General features: G+C 36.9%; 1 protein-coding gene across 1 annotated transcript; it reads left to right on the plus strand.

Moving 5' to 3' along the window:
* The first annotated feature begins 2,168 nt into the window (after window positions 1-2,168).
* On the plus strand, window positions 2,169-5,818 carry LOC127421218 (permeability factor 2-like). The gene is made up of 4 exons (XM_051664121.1): window positions 2,169-2,307; window positions 2,463-2,589; window positions 5,102-5,170; window positions 5,629-5,818. The coding sequence occupies exons 1-4, from the start codon at window positions 2,241-2,243 to the stop codon at window positions 5,681-5,683; spliced, it is 318 nt and encodes a 105-aa protein (XP_051520081.1). The 5' UTR covers window positions 2,169-2,240; the 3' UTR covers window positions 5,684-5,818.
* The last annotated feature ends 16,546 nt before the right edge of the window (window positions 5,819-22,364 follow it).

Genomic DNA, 22,364 nt, shown 5'->3' on the forward strand with positions numbered 1-22,364 from the left:
AAAACAAATACATCATTTACATGTTAAAAATATATTTGTTTTATTTTATTTATTAATTTTTTATTATTTGTCTTCTTTATCTTGTTTATGTATACATTTTGGATGGTTCATACATATTTTTTAATTTTTTTATAATTTTTATTTGTTTATTTTTTTCCTTCACTTGTACTTGTCTTTATGATTGTATTCATACATTGTTTGATTTTATTGAACATTTATATAGATAAAAACTCCACAGTTTTACCACCACCAAAAATTAAATAAAATAAGCATTTCTCTTCACTGTTTTACACCTTGTACAGCTGAAAACAATTATCTTTACAACAGACTTCTGGCGACCTCTCCTGGATATAAATGGATGTCACACACTTGTTTATATGCTCTAAAACACTTACTGCTTTAGCCTCTGGGGGCAGTGTTTTAAAATATGGTCAACGTATACTGATTTCGGCTAAAGAAAAATCGGCACATACTTAACGATTTTTATGTGAGATCAGGCTGATGGCGGATCAGAAAGCGGATAATTAAATAAAGATTTCAATTTAGATCTGTTCATCACACAAAGCAATCGCACGTCATTGGAAAAGAGGATAGAGGATTACTTTAATGATAATTTTTATGGTTCTTTTCTCATAATATTGGTGCTTTTCTCATTTGTTGTAATATTTCAATCTGCAGTTATACAGAGAACAAACCAAACTCACCGACAGCCGACAAAATAAAATGAGAACACGTTCTTGCGTTCAAACACAGCTTGATGGAGCGCAAATACGAACGCAGGGATCTCAAGACATGTTTTTCCAAGTTTCAAACTATGTTTAACTTGACACAGCTACCTAAAAACTGTATGTTTATAACGCGAAGCAAATGAGATGCTCCAAAAGCATCTGACGCAGGTGTACATTGAAGAGTCCTTAGAATAGCCCTCATAATAAATCCATCTTGGACTGTTTGACAAATTCAGCTGCAAAATGGATTGTGTGAAGATGACATAAGTTCAATAATATGGAAACAAAGAAAATATTGCATACTTAAGCCACTTTTTTAATTGTCTTTTTGGTAACACTTTACAATAACATTCTATTCATTAACATTAGTTAATGCATTAGGTTTCATGAACAAACAGTAAACAATATATTGCTTGCAGCATTTATTAATCTTTGTTAATATTAGTTAATAAAAATACAATTGTTGAATGTAAGTTGATGTTAGTTCATAATGCATTTACTAATGTTAACAAATACAACTTTTGATTTGAGAAATGCATTAGTATATGTTGAAATTAACATTAACTAAGATTAATAAAAGCTGTAAAATTATTGCACATTGTTAGTTCATGTTAACTAATGTTATTAACTAATGTTAACAAATGGAACCTTATTGTAAAGTGTTACCGTCTTTTTAATGCTTTACTGGTGTGCCACGATGATGTAATGCATTATTATTTTTTATAATATGTATTTTATTTATAATGAATTAAATCTAAGTATTTAATCATTATTTATTGAAATAGTCATTTGAGGGGCTTCGATTAATTCGATTAATTAATCAGCATACCATGTAATTGATTCGTTTAAAAATTTTAATCGATTGACAGCCCTTATATATATATATATATATATATATATATATATATATATATATATATATATATATATATATATATATATAATTTTATACACACACTGTATATATTATAATTTAAATTACTATGTATTATTTATATTTAATTATTAAATTCTTTCTTAGCAAATATAGATATATACAGTTAATTCAATTAATTAATTAATCAGCATATCATATAATTAATTTGATAAAAATGTTAATTGACTGACAGCCGTAGTTCATACATAAAACAATTTATTTACCATAAGCACAAGTCTTTAGATCAAAAGGTTTTTAAGTTAAGTAATGAGTATGTCCAAACTTACGACTGGTAGTGTAATGTACGTAATGTTAACTAAATTCTTGGTACTACTTTATAATCACTTTCTTTACTTTCATGTTGTTAATTAAAGGTATTATAACTAAGATTTCAGGTTGATACACAAAAATACTGGAAGCTCTTTGGAAGAGAATATTATTGAGAAATCTTTGTGCAATAAACACTCAGAAATTGTGTGGGAGGCCTTCTTTAAAAGGGAGAGTGTAGGTCAGTGCTAGACACACAAACAACTGACTACAGTAGACGGTCCAGCAGACTACTCGATACTGCTGGCATTGCATAATATTAATTTGAAATGATGAAATTCACTGTGGCAGCCTTCACGTTTCTGAACTGCATGATGCTACTGTCCACAACCGAAAGTAAGTGCACTAAGATTCATTACATTGTTTGATGATGTGTTGTTTACAAGATGCATTGGATTTGATCACGGTTTAACTATTAGCTTGTTTGGCTGTCTGTCTGTCTCTAAATGGTATAATTTTCAATTCCCTCTCTCTGATCGCTGCACTTGCAGGTAGACCCCTACAACAACTACGTTGCAACTGTATTAATACATATTCAGGAAAACCAATCCCTATCCAGAAAATACAAGCACTGAAGGTCATTCCTGCTGGTGCACATTGCAAAAATATGGCGATCATGTGAGTATGAAACTAACCAAAGCAAGACTTCTGATTGATATAATGCACATGTCAGAACACATGATGTACAGTTTATATTTGTCTGCAAAACTAATTTCAAGCATTTAATCGTAGGGGAGACCAGGGACAGTTTTACTGTAACAGGGGTTAGTTGTAACGTTGCTATTTTCTCCAATCAGAAACAAGCTACAACTGCACTTGCATATCCACAATAAGACCCCCCCTTCTTCATGCTGAAGATCAGCAGTCTCTTCACACCAATGCATTTTATACCAAAAAACATTTTTTGGGGTACGAAAGAAAATTGTAAAATCTGCAGAAAATTTTTTATTGAGTCATCAGTTTAAACAGAATTTAAAAAGTAGCCTTGTTTTGATCACTGTTTCATTGGCTATCAGTTGGCATGCCTGGCATGTGTTAGTGCTGAAGTGTGTATTTTAACTTTCATTATGGCTGACAAGCTGGGCTTAGTTATAACAGTATGACAATTGACCCCATTCATCTGTTAAAAAACTGTCATGACTGTCAAATTTAGTTATGAGTGTAAATAAATACTGACTAAACTCTGAATTAAGCTGATAAGCTTTACTTATTATGTATATTATTTTGTGTGCCAAGAAAGCCAGACTCACCCCTGTGAGCAGTGTTGGTGTTACAAAGAATGTACACACAAAGTTTACACTAATGCCACTGATGCTGACTGAAAAAAAAAATATATTATATATATATATATATATATATATATACATTCAAAACTATATTTTGTAAAGTAATAACTGATTATTGATGTGCCCATATGTGTCTCATATAATTTTATAAAATAATCTAAAAAAGAATTAAGTTCTACTATTCTACATACAGTGCATCCGGAAAGTATTCACAGCGCTTCACTTTTTCCACATTTTGTTATGTTACAGCCTTATTCCAAAATGGATTAAATTCATTATTTTCCTCAAAATTCTACAAACAATACCCCATAATGACAACGTGAAAGAAGTTTGTTTGAAATCTTTGCAAATTTATTAAAAATAAAAAAATTAAAAAAATCACATGTACATAAGTATTCACAGCCTTTGCCATGATGCTCAAAATTGAGCTCAGGTGCATCCTGTTTCCACTGATCATCCTTGAGATGTTTCTACAACTTGATTGGAGTCCACCTGTGGTAAATTCAGTTGATTGGACATGATTTGAAAAGGCACACACCTGTCTATATAAGGTCCCACAGTTAACAGTGCATGTCAGAGCACAAACCAAGCCATGAAGTCCAAGGAATTGTCTGTAGACCTCCGAGACAGGATTGTATCGAGGCACAGATCTGGGGAAGGGTACAGAAAAATTTCTGCAGCACTGAAGGTCCCAATGAGCACAGTGGCCTCCATCATCCATAAATGGAAGAAGTTTGGAACCACCAGGACTCTTACTAGAGCTGGCCGCCTGGCCAAACTGAACGATCGGGGGAGAAGGGCCTTAGTCAGGGAGGTGACCAAGAACCCGATGGTCACTCTGACAGAGCTCCAGCATTTCTCTGTGGAGAGAGGAGAACCTTCCAGAAGAACAACCATCTCTGCAGCACTCCACCAATCAGGCCTGTATGTTAGAGTGGCCAGACGGAAGCCACTCCTCAGTAAAAGGCACATGACAGCCCACCTGGAGTTTGCCAAAAGGCACCTGAAGGACTCTCAGACCATGAGAAACAAAGATTGAACTCTTTGGCCTGAATGGCAAGCGTCATGTCTGGAGGAAACCAGGCACCACTCATCACCTGGCCAATACCATCCCTACAGTGAAGCATGGTGGTGGCAGTATCATGCTGTGGGGATGTTTTTCAGTGGCAGGAACTGGGAGACTAGTCAGGATCGAGGGAAAGATGAATGCAGCAATGTACAGAGACATCCTTGATAAAAACCTGCTCCAGAGCACTCTGGACCTCAGACTGGGGCGAAGGTTCATCTTCCAACAGGACAATGACCCTAAGCACACAGCCAAGATAACAAAGGAGTGGCTCCAGGACAACTCTGTGAATGTCCTTGAGTGGCCCAGCCAGAGCCCAGACTTGAACCCAATTGAACATCTCTGGAGAGATCTGAAAATGGCTGTGCACCGACACTCCCCATCCAACCTGATGGAGCTTGAGAGGTCCTGCAAAGAAGAATGGGAGAAACTGCCCAAAAATATGTGTGCCAAGCTTGTAGCATCCTACTCAAAAAGACTAGAGGCTGTAATTGGTGCCATAGGTGCTTCAACAAAATATTGAGCAAAGGCTGTGAATACTTATGTACATGTGATTTTTTTCGTTTTTTATTTTTAATAAATTTGCAAAGATTTCAAACGAACTTCTTTCATGTTGTCATTATGGGGTATTGTTTGTAGAATTTTGAGGAAAATAATGAATTTAATCCATTTTGGAATAAGGCTGTGACATAACAAGATGTTGAAAAAGTGAAGCGCTGTGAATACTTTCCGGATGCACTGTACAGTATTTTAAAGAAGTACATTTGTTTTTGAATAGTGCCACGATGAAGAAAGGAGCAACTTGTCTCAATCCCACAGATAAATGGGTGGAAACTCTCAAGGAAGAGTAAGTTCTCATCTGTGTTTACATGTTGTTCTGCATTAGCATTATCTGATTTAACACACACACACACACACACACACACAAAATAGTATGCTTTTATTTTATTATGTGGAACACAAAAGGAGAACTTCTGAAGAATCTTTATGTGGCTCTATACAGAATGCTGAAGATTTGTAGAATCCTATACACGGTTTATAGTGACCTGGGGCCTGATGTAAAAATGCTGCATATGAACAATATGGGTATTGAAAAGTGTGTACACAAAATCGGACTTTTGTGTGTATACGCACACTTTTAGTATGAAAGCTATGCCAAGTTTTACACATGAGGCTCCACATCTCACAAGCTCCACAAAGGCAACCACTTTTAAACGCTGACACTGCAGAAAATGTTATAGTTTTGAGGCACTAGCATTAATCCTTCAGACACTAATATAAACTGTTTATCTCCTCTGTTTGCAGAATGGACAAGAAGAATATCAAGAGTCACAAATTAATGAATGTCACAGTTCTTTGACTAAAGAGCACAAAGACAAATGTTGTGTAACTGAAGGAAAAGCATCTGTTGTTTATAAGATGCAACAGATTACTGTATTAGACTTTTACTGCTGGAACTTTGTTATATTTTTATGTAATTGTCATCTGAAGATAATATATACACACACACACTACTGGTCAAAAGTTTTGAAATACACTCATTCTTTATTATAATTTTTCTTCACATTTTAGAATAATAGTAAAGTCATCAAAACTATGGAATAACAAGTGGAACTATGGGAATTATGTTGTGACTAAACAAAATCCAAAATAAATCAAAACTGTGTTATATTTTAGCATCTTCAAAGTGGCCACACTTTGCCTAGATTTTGCAGAAATGTACTCTTGACATTTTATCAACCAACTTCTTGAGGTATCACCCTGGGATGCTTTTTAAACAGTATTGAAGGAGTTCCCATCTATGTTGGGCACTTAGTGGCTGCTTTAATTTATTATTTGGTCCAAGTCATCCATTTCAAAAACTTTTTTTTTTAATTAAATTTTAGATTTATAATGAAATAAATGAATATGGTGGCACAATTATATTTTTGTCTACAAAACTAATTTCAAACATTTAAGCATACGCCTTCAGATCAAAAGATTTTTAAGATCATGAGAAATCAGGTGTTTCAAAACTTTTGACTGGTAGAGTATGTGTGTGTGTGTGTGTGTGTGTGATATATATATATATATATATATATATATATATATATATATATATATATATATATATATATATATATAAAATGTATGTATATATAAATGTATTTGTATACTGTTTTCTTTTAAGTATTATTTTGAACAATGGCATACAAATGTTAATAATAAAAGCTTTTTTACTTGCCATAATTGGCCTTTTTGTTGATCTTTATCGAGCCATATTAAATGCTACAATAAAATACAATTTAAATTTTATTCCCAGCCCTGGACATAGCTGTAACAGATGTGCTTTCCATCTCTCATTCTTATTCCTCATGTCATTTCTCTATACCTCAGAGTACTCTCCATTCCGGTGAAATCTCAAAATAACACATACACTATATGCAGTAGGCTATAGGGGCATCACTGCTATGTGTTTATTTAGAGTCCCACAGACACTCTACAACAACCCCTACCCCTAAACCTAATCTTCCCTTACAAAAATATAACCATGGTTTACTACAGTAACCATAATATCACCATGGTATTTGGTAGTAAAATCATAGTAACCACAAAAGTAAACATGGTTACTATATTAACACCATATTACTGTAGTAACACCATGGTTAATCGCATTAAAACTGAGGCATCCACCAAAAAGCATGGTAATTACAATATTGCAATAGTAAATCCATGGTTAATTTTACTTGGATCAAACCTTTCTCTAAACTCGCCGACTTTCACCGTAACCAAATCACTGCAAGGAAATCAATCTTATTATTCATTTTTATTTCTTACTATAAGTAGTAGGAAATATAAAGAGTGGAGACAAACCATTTTTTTCTTTTTTCTTTTCGTTTTAAAGCCAACAAGTTAGTCACTTGTTTGCTCTTTATTATCTTTGTATAATCATCTCTGAAAGTTTATTTTTAGTTCAGTTTGGGCTTGCACAAAAACCTGACAATCTGAATGAAATATCCAACTCTATAACAGCAATTCTCTTCATTTGCCACATTAGCCCTTCATTGAAATCAACTGAAGCATCCATTCATTTCAAGTTCAGAATAACCTCCAATCACTTAACTTTACACTTTTACAATTTCAACATACTGTACAAACTGTGTCAACAATTGCATTGGAAGACTTGACAAGATTTTAAATTGTACAGCTAATATAAACATGTTTGCTGTTTCTCAACCTTGAAAAATCTGGTTCCAGACATTTTCAAAAAAAAACATTGTGCACTTGTATCACAGATGTCATCTGGTGGCTTTATCTTTGGCAAAAAGAGACATCGCCCACTCTCACTTCAAAGAAATTGTAGATAACTTCAGCTTTTAACATTTTTTTTTTTTTTTTTTTTACATTTCTTCTTAAGAACTTTTCAGTTATTCCAGCAATGAGAAGATTGTTTCTCATAATGTAAAAATGTCAGATGTATGTCATTCTGTGAATGTGCAATCATTACTGATGATATACTCAGAATCCATGACCCATCAAATATTTATTTTATTTTTTTTAGCTTTGTTCCAGTGACGTAGATTTTTGAACATTTAAAGGAAGAACACCTCCCCCACCCCAAAAACCACCACATAGATAAATATGTGGCTCAGATAAAATCATTTCAACCATAGGAGAGTGGAGTGTATAAAACTGATGTATTTCAGCGAACCATGCAAACCAAAAAAAAGTAAGAACATGTTTAAGGAGCAGCATGGTGTGATAATGGGACCTCCCCTAGCAGCCAGTAGAGGTTTCTAGTTATTTTTCAGTTATTCCAGCAATGAGAAGATTATTTCTCATGATGTAAAAATATCAGATGTATGTCTTTCTGTGAAAGTGCAACCATTATTGATGATATACTCATCTAATTTTTTTGTTTGTTTTGTTCCAGTGACTTCGATTTTGTAAGAGGTTGTGCACCCGCCTGCTCCTGCTAGTTTCTAACCCGCACCCGAAAGCTTCCTATTTTACTCAATGTTCACCCGCATTTGTCTTCTACACAGGGCAAAAGCCATAAAAATAGATAGTAAGTGTACACGAAACGTTTTATTTACCGTTTTACACATCCTTTGATGACACGGTGTACCCATGCTTTGCTCTGCCATTCTTCTAAAGTCCTGTTGATGACCTGCCTGCTCTAAATATTGGATAATTTGATGCAAGTGCTGTGTGCACATTTATGTTACATTGTATTTTTTTTTTATTATTATTAATTATTTAATAAAGTAAAAACAGATTTCCACATCAGGCAATTTTTCAGGCAATTCTCCAACCGCCCGCTCCCGTCCGCATCTCATGAAAGTACCATCTGCTCCTCCAACTCGGAAATTTAATCCCACACCACAAGAAATCTAATCGGGTCCCGCACGTCCTGCGGCAGTTCCATGGGAATGCAGACCTTGTGACTTTTATTTTGAAATACAGTACTGTGCAAAAGTTTCAGGCACTTGTGAAAAATGTTGCATAGTGAGGATGTCTTCAAAAATAATGCCATAAATAGCTTACATTTATCAATTAACATCATACAAAGTCGAGTAAACATAAAGCTAAATCAATATTCGGTGTGACCACTTTTGCCTTTAAAACAGCCCCAATTCTCCTAGGTACACCTGGACACAGTTTTTCTTGGTTGTTGGCAGATACGATGTTCCAAGCTTCTTGGAGAATTCACCACAGTTCTTCTATCTATTTAGGCTGTCTCAATTGCTTCTGTCTCTTCATTTAATCCCAGACTGACTCGATGTTCAGTGGGGTCTCTGTGGGGGCAATGCCATCTCTTGCAGGGCTCCCTGTTCTTCTATTCTAATCTTTTCCATTTGTAAAAGGAATATTTGGGAGTCTAAAATGTATTTTTCCTATTGACATACTAAAGCTGAAGATATAAAAAACCATCTTAAGATAAATGTTTTTGTGAAACATCTTAAGTGCCTAAAACCTTTGCCCAGTACTGTATATTTTGGGGGTCTTTTGTTTTGTTAGAGTTCCAACAATCTTCGCATCTCCAGACTCTGCAAACATTACACACGCATTATGCATTGAGTTGTTATAAGACTTTGTTTTATGAGTCACACAAGTGCTATTAGAGAAGCTTCCACATGTCGTTACAGGTTTGGAAAGACAGGAGGAAGAGGAAATTATGAAAGAATTTGCATTTTTGAATTACATTTTCCTTTTTTTTTTTTTTTTTTTTGTAGTCTGAACAGCAAAAAACAGACCAGCTCCAAACCACCCCTATATTTGGTTTAAAATCCAGATCTTCTGGAAGGAGTTTCAGGCATTTATGTATTGGATTATGTAGTAATTTATAGTCCCTTTTTTACTTTAAATCTTCACTTTTAAACAGCCCTCCTAAGCGCTTCTCTCCTAAGAGTTCTTTTTTGTTTTTGTCAATTCACATTTTCCATGTATATCGCCACCTACTGAGCAGAGAGGAGAATATATAGTAAAAAAGGACTTAAATATTGATCTGTTATTATATTGCTACTGAAGACATGGATTTAAGCACTGGAATCGCACGGATTGCTTTTATGCTGCCTTTATGTGCTTTTTGAGCTTCAAAGTTTTGGACCCTTTTGACTTGCATTGTATGGACCTACAGAGCTGAACTATTCTCCAAAAAATCTTTGTTTGTGTTCAGCCGAGCAAAGAAAGTAATACACATCTGAAATGGCATGATGGTGAGTAAATGGGTGAAATATTCCTTTAAATGTTTACCAGTGAGAAAAATCTATCGAAACGACCACAATATTGCTACACAAAGGTTTATTACCAACAACAACACATTGTAGCACACACTAAATAATAAAGCTAAATGTTTCTTCTTTTCCACATTTTCCTGTTTTCAGTTTCCGGTCTCCAGTATTTTCACTCTCTTCAGCGTATATTTTTACCAGATAATGTGATGTTTAGCATATTAACTGTGTAAATAAAAAATAAAAAAAGAATGTGGCCGAGGGAGTGCATGACGTGATGCTATGTCAGTTGATATATCATACTTTATGTTGTTGTGACAGCTGAGCTAATCATTGCACAAGTTGAGCCTGAACTTGTTTTCACTCCAAGTAAAACTTAAAATGTTTGTTGTTCTCTGTCTGGAATGCTCATATTGGTAGTTTTTATTGCTTCTTATGGAGACCAGAACCAAATAGAGCTGCAAGCAGCAATGATGGGCCTAAGCACCATGGGTTTTCATGGCAGATTCCCCATAACAGCCATCGAAGCACAGTCGAGTCAAAGATTTCTCGGAGGCGCAAAGTTCTGATTCCAAAAATATACTTTTATTACAGAGTAACAAAGGCGAGGTGTTCCATGGAGCATCTAAAATTACACTTCACAATCATGCATTTTTTTATACAGTTTCTGTTTCCCCTTATCTCTTTGAGTGATGGCCTCTTCATCCAATGAAATCATCTTATGCCTCCCTAGTTTCATCATCACCATCTCCCTTCTAGCTGGTCATCCTGACCCAACTTGCTTCAATAGTGGCAAAAGCATAACTATTTCTTTTTATCTGTATAAAACACACTGTAATCGCTTCATATGGTTACATATTTTATATTAACTAACAATCATTACTTTCTGCATTAATTTGATTAGTATATTAAAAGATTTACCTTATTACAGTCATTGGATACACACATTCCTGTAAGATGGGAAATGTTCACACACTCATACACATTCGTGTCATCTCGTTTCTAGCACTAATTAACTCACATATATCATCTGCCTCTTTCAGGCAGGTTCCAGACAGTGCCTGGCTCTGATCTTATTGAAACATTAGATCATCCCTTTAGTATCAACACACACATATTTTTTGGGTCATTCACAGAAAGGGTCATACAGAGAGATGCAGAGAGAGACTGTAATTCTCCATAGAGAAGTCAAGCTGCATTTTCTCATTGATTTGCACTTTGATTATTAAACTGAGAAAATGATAATGAAATCAATAAATGAATGATTAAATATCTAACATATTGAATAACATTCCTAATGCAGTTATTCATTGTACATTGATTACACATTGTTATTTTTAGATCATTGCATATTGCATACATATTAATTCAATTATCAAAAATGGATTAACTGAATGATTAAATACAAATATTCCATAGGGTCCATTTCCACCCGGTGGCTTTCGGAAAAAAATGCAAGGTGGACACATGCATTTGGCATTTGACATTATTCTAAACAATTTTGAAGAAATTTGGGTAAACACAAGAGGGCTATTTCAAAATGTGTTAAAATTGCCATACTTCCTGTTGCCAGTTGGTGGCGCTATGACCGTGACCCATAATAACCGCATATATGTGATCAGCCCCCATTTCCAAACATACAGCTGAATTTTCATCAAAATCATACAATGCACATAGAAGATATAAGGAACTTCCTGGAACTGCCTCGCCATGGCAACACCATTCGATATATAAAACATCTGTTGGTAATTTAGCATCTTCAATGTCTTGGCATAAGGTTGCCTAAATTTGGTGACAGTCACATGAATCCACAAGGAGGAGTATTCAAAAGTTCAGGGCCTGCAATTTTCAAAAAATGCACTTTCAATTCAAAATGGCCGACTTCCTGTTGGGCGGAGCTAATGACTGTAATTTTGAAAGTTGTCCGGCTTGATGAGAACAATATATGTAGCAAGTTTGGTGACTGTATAAGAAACTGACTCCCCGGCCATGCACATATGTTAACTTTTGCCCAGGACTAATGGCCAACAACTCTAATGTGTGTGCAAAATATCATAAAAATTCAACCATGCCAAGTACCTTAAAAACAATTGAATATCCATAAAAAGGAATAATGACAGATAATGCGTTACCATGGCAACACTATTTGGTAATTAACATTTTTATTGATTCATGTGCATATGACAGTGAAAAAAACTCAACACATATATAATGAATCAACATTTTACATTTAAACCCTACTAATACAATCCCACCCTGACCCCTAACGAACACCCCTGTGGTCCCACATAACATACACACAATCCAAAAAAAATAAAAAAAAAAATAAATAAATATATATATATATATATATATATATATATATATATATATATATATATATATATATATATATATATACACACACACACACAAATAAATAAAATAATAAACATACATGATTAAACTACACTCTCCACATCCCCTCCCCGAGATTCCCCCCAAAAAACTAAATATTTGCCCCATTTTATTAAATAAATAAATTAAATAAGTCCCTCAACCCCAGCCTTCTACTTACCGCCTCTTCAAATGCTGCTACCCTCCCCATTTCCACACACCACTCCGAAAAAGAGGGTGCTCCATTTGACTTCCAACCCCTTAAAATTACTTGCCTGCTGATCATGAGACTGGTCATAACCCAGTTTTTTATATGATTGTCCCCTAAATGCGTGACCGCCCCATTACCCAAAATACAGAGTCTGGGACAAAGCAAAACCTGAGCGTTCAAAACGTCGCACAAATACCTCTGAACCCTCAACCAAAACTCCTGGATCTTAACACACCCCCAAAAGACATGGGTAGTGTTTCCAAATTCTGACTGGCATCGCCAGCAAGTGGGTGTGTCTTTAAGACCAAGCCTATATAATCTAGAGGGGGTCCAATAAAATCTATGTAAAATCTTAAATTGCATAAGGCGAACCCTTGCATCTCTAGATACAAACTTGACATTTTTAAGAAACTTAGTCCACACTCCATCCTCCAATACCAAATTCAAATCTTTTTCCCATACTCTCTTGAGAGAAGTCAAGGCTCCATCCCCCAGACTCTGAATTAGTAGGGAGTAATACACTGATGCTTCATGGCCTTTTCCAAAAGCAGCAATCACCTCTCCCAAAGCACCTGCCGCTTTAGGGGGGTGCGTGCCACTCCCAAAAATAGTGCAAAGTAGGTGGCGAAGCTGTAAATACTTATAAAACTGAGATCTGGGAATGCCAATATTTTGAACCAAATTTTCAAAAGATCTCAATACTCCACCCTCATATAGGTCACCAAGTGCATTAACCCCCTCACAATCCAATCTAACCAACAAAAATGGGACTTATTAATACATAGTTTAGGGTTCTGCCATATGCTCGAGGCAACATTTAAATAAATATCAGAATTAAACACTCTGGACACTTTTGTCCATATCGAGTGCAAATGCAAAATAACGGGATGCGACTTAACCTCTCAGGCTAGTTTAATCGAAAGGCTTTGCAGTGGCGAGATAGGGGCAAGAACTTCCTTTTCAATACAAAACTAGGGAGGGGCTCTCTCAGGTGGAAGCGACCAATGAGCCAAATGTCTAAGACCGAACGCATAATAATAAAACAAAATCTTGTGTAGGCCTAGCCCTCGTTTGTCAATTGGCCTATGTAACTTATTGAAATTTAACCTGGGGTGCTTACCATTCCAAATAAAGGACTTCGCTATGCTATCAAATTGCTTGAAATAAGAGAGGGGGACATCTACAGGGAGAGACTGAAGCAGGTAGTTGAATTTTGGAATACAATTCATTTTAATAACATTAACCTTCCCAATCATCGATAAATGTAATGAAGCCCACCTGCTGACATCGCTCGAAAACCTTTTTATTAAAGGGTGAACATTAACTAAATCAGACAAATTTGCTGGGAATAAAATCCCCAAATACTTAATGCCCTGTTTGGGCCACTGGAAGACGCCCGGCTGGAAAGCCGTTTCTGGGCAGTACGCTGTCAGCGCCAAAGCTTCGGATTTAGACCAATTGATTTTGTATCCTGAGAACTTGGAAAAGGAATTAATAATTCTGTGGAGGCAAGGCATAGATCTAGTAGGTTCAGAGACAAATAATAAAATATCATCTGCGTAAAGCAGAAGCTTATGCGCTGCATCTCCCGCTGTCACCCCTGGAAAATCCTCCTCCTTTCTTATCGCACCTGCTAATGGTTCCAGGGCAGACAGAACAATAACGGGGAAAGAGGGCAACCCTGTCGAGTGCCCCTATCCAGAGTAAAATAATCTGAAATTAATCCATTTGTTTGTACCGCTGCTACAGGGTGTCTATAAAGTAACTTAAATCCAACCAATAAATGTACTCCCGAACCCATACATTTCCAAAATCTTAAAAAGATAATCCCATTCTACCATATCAAATGCCTTTTCGGCGTCAAGTGAGATGGCAGCGACCGGAGTCTGATCATTCGCCACTGACCACATGATATTGATGAGACGCCTGATGTTATCAGAAGAGCTGCGGCCCTGAATAAACCCCACCTGATCTATATGTATAAGAGATGTCATAACCTTACTTAATCGGTTAGCAAAATTTTTGACAATATTTTTACATCTAGTTGGATCAGGGAGATTGGACGGTAACTTTTACACTCACTTGGATCTTTGTCCTTTTTAAGAATCAGATTGATCTGGGCTTGTGTCATGGTTGGAGGAAGTTTTCCCTTCTTTAATGATTCAGTATAAACTTCTAACAAAAGTGGGGCCAGTTCTGTAGCATAGGATCTAAAAAATTCTGCAGCAAAACCATCTGGCCCCAGAGCCTTGCCAGTAGGTAGGGACTTAATTACCTCGTTAAGCTCCTCCAAGGTTATCTCAGAATCAAGAGAGTTTTTTTGATCAGTCGTCAGTTTAGGAAGATCTAATGGTTCCACAAAGTTTCTAATATCTTCATCAGTAGATGAAGACGTGGAACTATAAAGATCAATATAGAATTCTTTAAAAGCATTATTAATATCAATGGCTGAGGTAAATATTTCACCACCAGCAGATTTCACTGAGGGAATGATAGAAAGAGACTCTCTCTGCTTTATATATCTAGCCAAAAGATTCCCTGCTTTGTCACCCGACTCAAAGTATGACTGTCTTGCCCTGAATAACCAAAACTCCACTTTCCGCGACAAAATAGTATTATATCTATATTTCAATCGGGTCAATTCTCTGAGCCCATCAGCTGACATACGGCACTTCAGCTCTGCCTCTGCACTTTTAATATTTCCTTCCAACTCCACAAGTTCTCGTGCATTGGATTTTTTGATGAATGAGGCATACTGTATGATCCGGCCCCTAAGAACCGCTTTAAGTGCCTCCCAAGCCACACTCACAGATGAAATTAGGGATTTGGATATAAAAAAAAATCTATTCTTGAATAAATCTTATGGACTGATGAAAAAAATGTATAGTCCCTACCGGATGGGTTCAAAAGTCTCCAAATATCTGAAAGACCAAGATTTTTACACATCCTGTGAAGCGTCAATGTTGCTCTAGGGGGTTTACACACTTTAGCTTTACTATGATCAAGGACTGAATCCGTCAAAAGATTAAAGTCTCCTCCCAATATTATATCATGAGGGGTGCCAGCGGCTTGTAGTATCCCTTCAAGATCTATAGAAAAGCACTGATCATCAACGTTAGGTGCGTAAATATTAGCCAAAATCAGACTTTGCCCTTGAATTTCAGCTAAAACAGTAATTATTCTTCCTAATTTATCTTTAATCTGTTTGAGAAATTTGAATTGTAAATATTTATTAATCAATATAATGACTCCCCTGCTCTTACTTGAGCCAACACTAAAGAAAACATGTCCACCCCATATCTTTCCAAATCTTTCAGCTTCCTGCGGGGAGAGATGTGTTTCTTGAAGAAACACTATATCATATTTCTTATGTTTAAGAAAAGAAATAACCTTCCTTCTTTTTATGGGGTGCCCCAACTCATTCACATTCCATGTGGAGAGAGACAACATATTCATATTAACATTTTACATTTTGATATAATAAAAATAAAAAATTGTGTGTGAAAAACAAAATTATGAAGACCACATTCCCCATTAGTGAAACAATCAACCCCCGAACATCCCCCGGAACAAAATAAACAGAAAAAAGAAAAACGTGCGCATTAACCCCGCGCACGACAGTGCCAACTGGCGACAATCCTTTTAAACTCAAAAGGTCCATGAACGCCTACGAGTCCCCACGACAACTTTGCCATCGGATTGCTCAATTTTGCCTCACAAATTTGTGAGGCAAAATTACATAACAGAAAATGCTTTGTAAAATAAACCCAGTTAATAGGAAGAATGAACACAAAAAATGTGTAGATTCATTCACAAAACTGTCTCAAGGATGTGATCTTCCACAAAACAAATTCCAGCTGATATAAAAACCATTCTGATTCCTCGGACAGACAAACGAATGTTCTGTGAGCCGGCTGTTATGAGTTCAGCGGATGACGTAATCATTCCAATGTCCCGTAAAAAAAAAAAAAAAAACTCAAAACAAACTACAGCCAGCAGGAGGAATAAGCACGAAGAACGAACAGATTAATCCACAGCTGTTCCAAAGGAGTGTTATTCAACAGAACAAGCTCCAGCCGCTAGGCAGAACCAGTACAAAAAGAAACAAAACCGGCATCCCGGATCCCCGGATGGTCGAGTCAATTCACTCGGAGACTGCATAAAAGTAAATACCATGACTTACACAATCTGTCAGCTTTATAAAAGACATCCTTTGTGTGAGCATGTAAATATTTTGCGGTCATCCGTAGTGTCCACTCTCAAACTGGCCGGGAACTTCAATGCAAATGTAATCTTCCATCAATGCAAAAGTTTCTTTAAGGAAAAGTGTTATTCACAAAACAAGCGCCAGCCGCATGGCGGAGCCAATGCAAAAAACCCAAAATTTCACCCAGCTTCCTCAAGAGTTAGGTACAGCGAGTCAGGCCCACTCACATGAGAAACATCCAATGGTTTACTCAGTCATTGATTCTATAAAAGACATTGCCAGATTTGGACATTGCGACCGTTTTTCGTTTCTATTCTCAGTTTGGCAGGAAACATCAGAGCAAACGAGATCTTTTTCTGATGTAAGAGTTTCTTACATTCCTTGAACCGATCGCGTTTCTCTCTTGTCGAACTCGCAAAGTCCGGGAACAAGAAAACATTATGGTTCTTCCAAGAAAGCTTCCCTTTGCTCCTCGCCTGGCGCACCACAAAATCTTTATCGGATGATCTCAGAAATCTGGCCAGAATCGATCTGGGCCTATCTCCCTCAGCAGATCTGTGAGCTGGCACTCTGTGAGCTCGCTCGATTTCCAGCTTGTGGCCTGATATGTCGAGCAGACTCATCTAGGAGTATTCATCTAGATTAGATCTATACATGTACAAAGTTTGGTGACTGTAGCTCAAAAGGGATATGCTGCAGAGCCCCCCGAACATGGCCATCTTCTAAGTGGCGCTACAGAGACCCCTCTACACGCCCATGTATAAACTTTTGTCAAGCCCTAATGGCTGACGACTCTGATGCATTTGCAAAATCTCGTGAGTTTTTGAGCAAACGAAGTGCTCCCAAATCCCCCGAAACCTTGAAAAAATGTTTTTATAAAAATAAATATAGCCGCAAGCAGTGAGGATGGGCCCAAGCACCAGGGGTGGAAAGAGTACTGAAAAATCATACTCGAGTAGAAGTACTGTTACTTCCCAAAAAATGTAGTGTGACTAGAGTAAAACTACCAGTCCTAAAAACTACTCAAGTAAGTAGCTGATTTATAAGTACTCATAAGTAGTGAGTATTGAGTACTGAGTTTTGAAATCTATGTCCCATTATAATAAACACTGTATGCTGCAATTTCAAAATATAGCACACATACCGTAACTTAAATTCCATTTTATGGCTGTTTGCCAGAAAGAATAAAAAATATAAGTATTTTATAGGTATTTATGACTGCCAACTTTTAAAATACATAATTTATTTATGATAACACTACATGAATCTGATTCCAAAAAAAAATAACAGGGTGACATGATTACAGAAATAAAAAGATGAAAAAAGTTATTTTCAATGCATTGATCATAATTTTAAATTGTAATGTATGAAACAATTACATTAAAATCAAATTATCAAGGGTCTAAAATGGCCTTAATGCCAACAAAGCGAGTTGCTGTTGCACATAAAACATGTACAAAACAATGCAAGGAATGCAAAAAACTTTTAAAAAGCAGGGTCACGGGGCCTGGGTAACGTGCTCAACAAGATGCGCGGATTGACTGTCTCAGACACGGAGGCAACTGAGATTCGTCCCCCGCTACCTGGATTGTGGCGAGTCACTACGCCTCATGAGGACTAAGAGTGCATTGGGAATTGGGCATGACAAAAAAAAAAAAGCAGGGTCACTTGGCATCTCAAATCCTGCACAGCAGAGGAGGTAGAGCAGAGGTGGGAAAAGTTGTTTGGTACAGGGGCCACATTGGGCTTTAAAGGAATAATTCACCCAGAAATGAAAATTCTCTCATAATTTACTCACACTTATGCCATCCTGGATGTGTGTGGCTTTCTTTCTTCAGCAGAACACAAATGAAGATTTTTAGAAGAATATCTCAGCTCTTTTGGTCCATACAGTTCAAGTGAATGGGTGCCAGAAAGTCAGCATAAAAGTAGCCTAATCCATGTGACTCCAGTGGTTTAAGCTATGTCTTCAGAAGTGATATGATAGGTGTGGGTGAGAAACAGATCAATATTTAAGTCAATGTTTACTATAAATTCTCCTCCCTGCTGGATTTGATAGATCTGTTCTCACCTACATCTATCATATCACTTCTAAAATCATGGATTTAACTACTGGATTTGTAAGGATTACTTTTACGTGCTTTTTGGAGCATCAAAATTTTGACACCCATTCACTTACATTCATTTTGAGGACCTACAGAGCTGAGATATTCTTCTAAAAATCTTAATTTGTGTTCTGCTGAAGAAAGAAAATCATACACATCGGGGATGGCATGAGGGTGAGTAAATGATAAGAGAATTTTAATTTTTGGGTGAACTATCCACTTTAAGTAGTACATAGGAGACCACATTGTACTCCTTTTGAAATACAATGTTCCACATTGATTTAGTTCTTGAATCTTTTAAGCCCAGAAATAGTTGTGTTCTCATTCTAATGCATGATGTATTTGTAACTGATGGGAATATTCTGCCTAAAGTGTTGCTCTTCAAATGCTGATACTTTTTTATCAGGCATTAGAAAAAACTTGATAAAGACTGAGCATAATTCTAAATGATTTTATCATCTCTACTTCCCTGGTAATTTATTATACAAATTAACACACTCTACATCAGAGGTTGGTTTTATTAAAAAACTAACAATATTATTAAATATATTATTATTACAATTTCAATTTTATTATATTAAATTAATATTTTTAAAGCTACTAAAGTCATTCAGCCAAACGTAGTGAGTGCTTTTCTCGTTTTCTTATTACTGTTGTTTGATTAATACCCTTTTAATGACATAATAGACAGTGGTCTATTCGGTTAAACTTTGTAACAAGTTAAAGTTTCGGGTATGGAAGGAGGAGACGGGGAGCAGTGGCACACTTTGATATTTTCTGCCTTCAGTCTCTTTGAGTGCAGCCTTCTCAGGGCTTTTCTTATTTCAGACAATACAATGTCACAAAACTCTCTGTTAACAAAACTTCTCAAACACTTCAGCTTCACAGTAAAACAGTAAAATACACAATAAGGCATGCCAGATGCTGCACTCTCGTGCCGTACTCTCTCCGCTCTCTCTGGCGTGTTTTGGATGCTTTTGAAGTATCTCCCCACTATCACTGTAACAAGAAACAGCTGTCAGAAATTATGCCAACCAGATTGACGAGCCACACCACTCCCTCTCTCCCGCAAACAGACACATGACCATGCCCCCATCCCCACATACCCCCACCGCCCGGCTCAGGCCGGGGCAACATCCGGCCTGCCAACTCCCCCTGCCCCATTTCTGGAGAGAAAGTCGGCCACAGCTATCTGCGCCCCTGGTCTGTGGATCACCTCAAATTTAAATGGCTAAAGTGCCAGTCACCGACAGGTGATCTGTGCATTGGTATCCTTCATGCAGTGGAGACACTGGAATGGAGCATGATCTGAACAGAGGGTGAAGGCCTGCCCCAGTAGGTAGTAGCGGAGGGTGAGGACAGCCCACTTGATTGCCAAACACTCCTTTTCTTTTTGTAATTAACATTTTTTATTGATTCTTACAATAAATAAAAAAAAGCAAAAACAAATAAACATAGAATCAACATTTAAACCCCACATCCACCCCTCCCAATCCCCAACCCAACCCCGACCCCCAACAAACATCCCACTGGTCACACATGAGTGTATACAAAAAAAAAAGCAAACAAACACACACACACACACACACACACACACACACACACACACACACACACAAATACATACATACATACATATATATATATATATATATATATATATATATATATATATATATATATATATATATATATATATATATATAATCATACACATTTAAAACTATACTACCCTCTCCACCACCCCACCCTGAGAGCCCTTCAAAAACTCCAAATAGTTGCCCCAATTCCAACAAAAAAATCCAAGTTACCCCGTCTTCCAAATGACACCTCCTCAAAGGCCGCCACCCTCCCCATCTCCGTGTACCACTCCCGAAAAGGGGGCATTCCAGCTGACCTCCAACCCCTCAAAATAATCTGCCTGGGGATCGTCACACTGGTCAGAACCCAACTCTCTATGTGTCTATTCCCCACATCGATGACCGCCCCATCACCCAAATCACAGAGTCTGGGGCAAAATTAAACCAGAGTGTCCAACACATCACACACAAAACTCTGAACCTTCAAACAGAATTCCTGGATCTCAACACACCACCAAAAAACATGGGCCGTGTCTCCATCCTCTGATTGGCATCGCCAGCAGGTGAGTGTGTCTTTAAGACCAAGCCTATGCAATCTAGAGGGGGTCCAATAAAATCTGTTAAATCTTGAATTGCAGAAGGCGCAGCCTTGCATCTCTATATGCAGATTTGATGTTTTTTAGAATCCTAACCCACAGTCTCTCCTCCAATACCAAGTTGAAATCTTTCTCCCAAAATCTCTTGATAGAATTTAAAGCGCCGTCCCTCAGACTCTGAATTAGCAGGGAGTAATACACTGATGCCTCATGACCTATTCCAAAAGCAGTAATCACCATTCCCAGAGTATCTGCCACTTCAGGGGGTGTATGCTACTCCCAAAATAGTACAGAGCAGGTGGCGCAGTTGTAAATATCTATAAAACTAAGATCTGGGAATCCCAAAATGTTGAACCAATTTTTCAAAATATCTCAACACTCCACTCTCATATAGGTCACAGAGCATATTAACCTCCCTCACAATCCACTCAGACCAGCAGAAAGGGGACTTTTCAATACATAATTTTGCGTTCTGCCATATGCTCAATGCAACATTTAAATAAATGTCCGAATTAAACTCTCTGGACACTTTTGTCCATACCGAGTGCAAATCTGAGATAATGGGGTGTAACTTAACTTCTCCAATTAGTTTGATAGAAAGGCTTTGCAGTGGCGAAATAGGGGCAAGAAATTCCTGTTCAATACAAAACCAGGGAGGGGCTCTCTCAGGAGGAAGTGACCAATGAGCCAAATGTCTGAGACCAAATGCATAATAATAAAACAAAATCTTGGGTAGGCCTAGCCCACCTTTGTCAATCGGCCTTTGTAATTTATTGAAATGTAATCTGGGACGCTTACCATTCCAAATGAAGGAATTCACTATGCTATCAAATTGCCAGAAATAAGAGAGGGGGACATCTACAGGGAGAGATTGTAGCAGGTAGTTAAATTTTGGAATACAATTCATTTTAATAACATTGACCTTCCCAATCATAGATAAATGTAATGAAGTCCACCTGCCCACATCGCTCGAAAACCTTTTCATTAAGGGGTCAAATTAAGGGGCCGTTCAGTTTCCTCGGGCAGTCAAACGAATGTTCAGTGAGCCGGCTGTTACATGAGTGTAACACATACCGTAATCACTCTTATGATTTTCAAGAAATATTCCACAAAACAAACTCCATCCAATAGGAGGCATAAGCACAAAGAATGTGCAGATTCATCCACATACTGTCCCGAAGGAGTGTTATTCCACAAAACAAACTCCAGCCGTTAGGCAGAACCAGCACAAATAGAAATAAAAAGATGTTCA

Source organism: Myxocyprinus asiaticus, chromosome 1 (genome assembly GCF_019703515.2).
Source record: "Myxocyprinus asiaticus isolate MX2 ecotype Aquarium Trade chromosome 1, UBuf_Myxa_2, whole genome shotgun sequence".
Taxonomy (NCBI): Eukaryota; Metazoa; Chordata; class Actinopteri; order Cypriniformes; family Catostomidae; genus Myxocyprinus; species Myxocyprinus asiaticus.